Consider the following 6659-nt stretch of genomic DNA (forward strand, 5'->3'; position numbering starts at 1 on the left):
CCAGTGGTACTTGGCACAGACAGCAGGTGTTTTATATAGGGCCCATATTTTCAAGCAACTGTAAAACTTGGAATGCGTTGGCCTAATCCTGTCTGGGAACTTTTCAAAATGTTTAACTTAAACACCTAGGCTACTCTGTGGCTGCAGGAGGAGAAGGCAGAGGAGTTTTCTCTGGAGGGTAGCTGGCTTTCCAGCGTAGTGTCTGAGCATCGTTGGAAGCAGGCATCTCGTTAGCTAATACATTACACCAATCAAGGAGAGTTATCTTAAGCCACAATTAATCTGCTCCCTGGCATATGTTGATAGGAAAGCATCATGCTGTTTCTTAATTAAAAGCAAACGGATTAAAAATGATTAATAAGAGTATTAAATATTCTCCTAAACTAAAGGCTTTGGGATTCTTGGGTAAATCTAAAAATCTTGGGTTTTTTTTTTTCATTCTGAAATCCAAGAAGCATTTATTGTTTTATCTTTTCCTCCCTGCCACCGCAATCTTCATAAGTAGGGGAATGTGTAGAAGTCCTGAAACCATGGCGCAGAAGAGTAGATTGCCAATGATGGAAATGGAAATGTTGAAATTTAGGTGGCGACGTTTAGGAGTCCAGGGAGACCCATCCATATGTGGGGCGTGCAGCAAGCTGGGTCGCAAGAGTGGGTTAAAAGCATGTTATGGGAAACGCAGTGCCGCCTTCTCCCTCGTGGGTAGGGGCTGGCATGACGCTTCCTTTCCTTAGGCGGAAAACACTTTCTCAAGGCAGCGCGGCCTTGAGAGACGCTGGGAGTCCTAACCCAGGCACAGAGAGGAGAGGCTCGCTCGGGTTTGCACTGACAGGGCCACACACTCCAGCAGAAGAATTGCTGATCTGCTTATCAGTGATTACAAACAGAACTGGGCACATTTGAGTCAGAAAAAGAAACGGACAAAGAACTAGAAGAGACGTACTGCTGGTCTTTAGTCCCGGGAAGACTTTGTCCTTCCAATGTAAAGAACTTAATTTTTAGAAACAGAGAAGTCAATGAAATGACATACATCAAATAACCAGTCACAACTAAGTCGGCAGCTAAGTTAGAGACAGGAAGTGAGAGTCTGAAAAGAAACCATTATATTTGAAGGCACGAGATAGTTAGAACATAGGCTAGCGCTCAGTTTTGTACTGCTTGAGGCCTCTTGTGATGCAAACATTTCCTCTGCAGCCCAGTAGTCACAGCTGTGGCTTTGGTGACCTTGCCTGTATACAGACTTCCTGTAGCCACGTCTCAAGCCTCAAAGCCTCAGAGTCCCTAGCGCACCCACCTATTAAATTACAGCACCAAACTCATTGTCATTCTGACTTTGACTTCGTTAGTGATAACAGAGAAGGATAGCGCACCTTTAAATGACGAGCTTTGTGTTTAATTACCCAAACAAAATGACATAAATATGAATGAGCCCTAATTGTGGTACTTGGTTTTCCGGAAACCATTAACAAAACGATTCCTAAATGATTTGTAAAGAAAATGAGAGGAGAAGAGAGCGAGGAGAAGGCTATTAGGCTTCTAACACACTCCTGAATTATTATGTAGTCAACCACCTAGGAAATACTCAGCTAAATGATCTTGAAAAGGAGGTGAGAGGTGGTTTGTTGAGATTTTCAGGGTTATGGACATCTTGATCCTTTTGAATACTCTCTTAGGTAATAAAATGGGGCTTAGGTTTCTGACCTGGTCGCTCTACCCTGGCAACAAGACTTCCCCTCCCATCAGTCCTCCGTCCGTGCCTCGTTGAAAGACAGTGGGCTCTATTTCAGGAGACTTCATCCATCCAGTGACTGCCAGGCCTCACTGGGGCTAAAGACTTATACTTTAGGCATTGTGTCTCAGCTCCTCTGAAAGCAAAACACTAAATAAACAGCCTCACCTTCTCAATCGCACTTTACTAAGTAGTTTGGGCTTTTAACTGGTTCTCTCAAATCTGTCAGGTTATTGAATTCGCTTAGCCTTTGTCAAATAGGTCGGTCCCCAGAGTCTGACAGGACAGTCAGGGTGTGAGCACCGGAGTGCTCGGGAGAGCCCCGTGGAAGCTTCAGGTGTACACCTGTGTCCATAAACGAAGAGAAGGAGAAGGGGCACAGCTCCTGCCTTGAGGCCTACTTCCTCCTCCTGCACGGTGCTGACAGTGAAGGAGAATCATGGACACAGAGCACACTTTTGGAGTAAGCACTCCAGATCCTGAACAGTCAGGATGTCCAGGCCTGGCCTGAGCCCTGGTGTTTGACCAAGAGTCATCTGTTTGCAGGCCTATGTTTGGGACAATAATAAGGATCTGGCGGAGTGGCTAGAAAAACAGCTGACAGAGGAGGATGGCGTTCACTCGGTAATAGAGGAAAACATCAAATGCATCAGCAGAGACTACGTCCTCAAGCAAATCCGCAGGTGAGACCAATGTGGGGAACTCCACTAGAGAAGGAGGGCTAATTTCTTTGGAATAAAAAGTTTCCGAACAAATAATGAGATGATCGCAGAAACCTTGCGCTCTCTGCAGTCTCTTGCTGTTTGAGACAGCTGTAGTTGACCCACAGGTACAGATATGGCCCCAAAGCCCAATTCTTTTTCAGCTACTGCTCCCCAGGGGCACTTAATAAACTCGGCTAGATGAAGGCTTAGTTCACTATGCCCACCTCTTAGCTCTGAATGCTGATACTCAAACCGGACGAATGACTCTGGGAGGAAAGCCTCCTCCAGCCAAGAGTCAGCTGCATTCTTCTAGAGGCTTCCGTCTGCTCCACAGGATGGGTGGTAGAGACTGCAGGGGCATTTTTATAAAACTATATTTGGAAACATTTCACTTACACGCCTATGTATAATATCTGCACTCAGATTTACCTGTTCACATTTTCTTCTCCTTGCTGTATCACTTGTGAGTGTGCCTGTCCTCTCTCCCCTATGCGTAGACATTTTTCCTCTTTCTGAACTACTTAAGGGTGTTACATATATCATGGCCTTTACCCCCAAATATTTCAGTGTGCATTTGCTGAGAATAGGGATACTTTTACATAACCATCATAAAATGATCCACTTTTATAAATTTAACATTGATGAAAAACTTTTAGCTTATATCTACCATCTGTAGAACATTGCTCATTTTGAGTTTGTCTGCTCTCTCCCCACGATGAGATGCAGGTGAGGCGCTCTGGCCAGCACCTTCACAGGGCACCACATATGGGAGCACGTGCTGTTCATCTGCTCCTCCTCATGTTAATTTCATCTCATGTTAATTTCATCCCCTGGTCAAGACGTTGCTCGATTTCTCTACTGTATAATTACTGATTTCCCCCCTTGCACCTAATAAGTAGTCTGTGGGAAGACATTTTAAGGCCATGCAAGTATCTTGCTTTCATCAAAATTTCCCTCTGGAGAGTCTTGCCTGGTATGGTCTTTACAATGAGCTTGCAAAATGATAACTTTCCAACTCCAGTACACCCTCCACAATTACCAGTCACCACTCAGTCCTCACTCCTGCTGATTCATTTATATATTCCTTATTGGTATGGACTCATGAAGTTCTATTTTTTACTGATTTATAATTCATTACTGGGCTTATTTTGATGCCCCAGTTGCTGTCTTTGTGACATGCCCCCATTGTTTTTGTTTTGGGTTTAATTCCTTTTTCAACATAACAAAATGTTTTGGGTTTGTCTTGCACTACCTTGGCTGGATATTTGTAATGTAGGGAAACAAATAAGGTGAGGCAGTGACTAAAATGTCTGCAGTGGACGGTGCACACACGTTTACTGTGCAGTTCTTTAGCTGTCCTGATCTAGACACCTCTGCCTCTCTTTTCTTCACCATTCCCAATCTTCCTTTCCAGCTTGGTCCAGGCCAATCCAGAGGTTGCCATGGATTCCATCATCCATATGACCCAGCATATATCACCTACTCAGCGAGCAGAAGTTGTACGGATCCTCTCCACAATGGACTCCCCTTCCACGTAGGAAGAGCTTCCTGCCTGTCCCTGCCCTGTCTCTGGAGAAAAGGGCTAGAGCTGCCTTTTACAACTGCAACCACTGTAATGAGAAGGCACAGGAGACCCAGCACTGGAGTCAAAGTGGCATTTTACTTCCTCCCAAGTGTTTCAGGTTACGCATGACATCCTGGGATGTAAGATCACAGAACCCCTCCAGCCCACCAGTCATACCTACCCCATTCAGTATTTATTACCCCAGCCAGGCCTAGTCCTCCACTCCCTGCACAGGACTGAGAAGGCAATGAAAGGTACAAACATGTACCATGAGGTCTTACTACCCTAAGCAGGGCTGCCCCTCCTGTCCTGACAGCCCCTTGGCCCCCAGCATGGGGAAGCATGAGGAGCTGGAGTTGCCAGGCAGTAGCCCCTCTCACCCCTGGCCCCATGAGCCACAGCCACAGGCAGCAGAGGAGGGCTAAGGAGAGGGGGAAGCCTCACGTCCATTGTTTATTACCCTGACTCTTAGCCCAGCACACAGTAGGCACTGGAGAGGAATGAGTCCCAGTTTAACCACACCATGGTACCTTTTATGACGAAAAATTAGAGCATGAAGTCTACCACAAGCTCCATAGGAACTCAACGATGAGGGCAAAACTGTGAGCCAAGAAGCAGAGAAAGAAAATAGACCCAGTTATTCTTGATTTAGGGGACTCCAACCTTGGGTTCAGTCTCTGAGGACAGAGGGAAAGGTAGTTGGCCTCTCACCTGCATGTTACTGCTGGACTAGCTGTTGCATGTGGCTGGGAGCTGCAAGGCCCCAGTGCGTGAGGGGCCCCAGCAGTTCCACAGGCGGTGAAGCCTGAGTTGGCAGAGGAGGAGCCAGAGAGAACTCTTTCTGCACTGGTGGAAACTAGGTACTTACGTCATGTGGAGGGCCAGCCACATAGTCTGTTTTGAGGACTTGGAAAGTTGTTGCTATGAAGCCTGGAGCTTGGATGGTTTTGAGAGGTTAATGGTGCCTCCACAGTCACTCTTCCCTAGTTCCAGGATTACCATCCTAGCAGCTAACGTTTCTACTCTCTTCCCCAGAATATAGACAGGCAGCAGATGTAGCAGGTCTCCCCACAGTTCTGAAAGGACCCTGGTGACAGCTACGCCCTCAGCACCAGGAGCTGGCCTTCCCGATGAGGGAGGCTTCCAGGAAACACAGAATCCACATGACCTTAAGATTCTTTACAACTCAGTCATGGTGCTGCTGTCCTCCAGGCTTACTGGCCCCTCCTGACCGGCATCGGGGGCTTCCTCAGGTGGTGGAGAGAGTTTACTTTCAACAACTAGTTTATTCAAGAAAAGAACTTACTGATTCCCCTGTTCCTAAAGCAAGAGTGGCAGGTGATCAGGGCTGATGTAGCATCCGGTTCCTTTAGCTAATTGCATTTGTCACTGACGGCCAAGGAGGAAATCACTAAGGCGTTTGAGAAGCACTAAGGGTATGAACGCTCTTGGACGAGCTACAGTTCTGAGCCTTAACCCTGTATTTCGCACACAAGAGTGGAGCTCCACCTCCCCTTCTTCGGGAGGAATCTGTGCAGATGGATTGGCTGAACTTAATGGTTCTGGGTTGCAGGTGGGTACTGTATGGCTGGGTATGGAGCGGACTGCCCCCAGGAGTCAGAGCCTCAGCCTGGCTGCCCTGGTGGAAGGTGTGGGTGTTCAACACCTTCAGAGAAGGGCATAAAGTGGTGGGGGACGATTCTCAGTCCAGGAAAATGCATTGACCATTGCTGGCTATTTGCTTGCCTACTAAGAATTGGATTCATTTTTGACCAGATTATTCTTCTACGCTTTTTTGCAATAAATCAAATCCCACATATCTACAAGTGGTATGAAGTCCTGCACCTCCCAGGAGGCCTGTCCAGGCATCTCTTCAGAGGCGGGGTGGGTTACACTCCTTTACCTCCCCTCTCCCCACCAAATTATGACACAAATGAGTATGTTTCCTCTCTAGAACCCTGTAATGCCTCCTCCCCGATCCCCAGAGCTCCTCACTGTCGGTCTTACCCTGGACAAGGATTTTTTAAGTCAGAGCCACAGAACATGAGCAATCTGACAGTCCCACAGCCCCTCACACATGCAAAGCTACTCAGGCAGGAGGAGTATAAATGATGGATATTGACCAAGACCTGCTTGGACGGGGACTGCCATATTATCTGTTCTCTTTGTTCACACAACAGCCTTCATTTGTCTCAGAATTCGATGGACGCATACCGTGATGAGCAGGAGCTTCAGATGCACTCTTTACACATTTTGTTGAAATAAACCTCTACATTTGTAGAAGAGTTACAGTTTGTCATTTCAATCCAGGCCCAGCCACCTCATCTCTTGTTCTGCTTTCAGCAGGGGTTCAGTGTGCGGCAAGCCCCGCCATGGCCCTGTAACACCTAACACCCTTTGTCTCCTGAACGTGCATAAAGATGATGGCTAGGCAGTAAAAAGCTGGCCTTGGCCAGCCCTGTCTTACTGGCTGAATCAAGGTCAAATTCTGAAAGGCTACAAATGCTTGGGAACCCCATGGCACAGAGTCAGTTTTTAGTTTCTGTTGAGTTTTTCAGGATGGGAAACTTCTTGCTGCTGAAAGCTGGATGGGAGTCCTGGCAGGAATGTCCCCTCCCAAAAAGAATGTCTTTAGAGCAGGAACAAGAAAGACCGCAGCTGT

The 6659-nt window shown here is 47.0% G+C and overlaps 1 protein-coding gene across 6 annotated transcripts in view; it reads left to right on the forward strand.

Annotated features, from left to right (window-relative positions):
• Window positions 1-6282, forward strand: part of ACACA (acetyl-CoA carboxylase alpha) — a 342596-nt gene extending 336314 nt beyond the window's left edge. For all 6 annotated transcript variants that reach the window (XM_030923246.1, XM_030923247.1, XM_030923245.1 and 3 more), the window contains 2 exons: window positions 2276-2412; window positions 3848-6282. In XM_030923246.1, the coding sequence (XP_030779106.1) occupies window positions 2276-2412; window positions 3848-3971 (261 nt within the window). In that variant the 3' untranslated portion in view covers window positions 3972-6282. The remainder of the gene's footprint in view (window positions 1-2275; window positions 2413-3847) is intronic.
• The last annotated feature ends 377 nt before the right edge of the window (window positions 6283-6659 follow it).

The sequence above is a fragment of the Rhinopithecus roxellana genome, chromosome 19 (assembly GCF_007565055.1).
Source record: "Rhinopithecus roxellana isolate Shanxi Qingling chromosome 19, ASM756505v1, whole genome shotgun sequence".
Taxonomy (NCBI): domain Eukaryota; kingdom Metazoa; phylum Chordata; class Mammalia; order Primates; family Cercopithecidae; genus Rhinopithecus; species Rhinopithecus roxellana.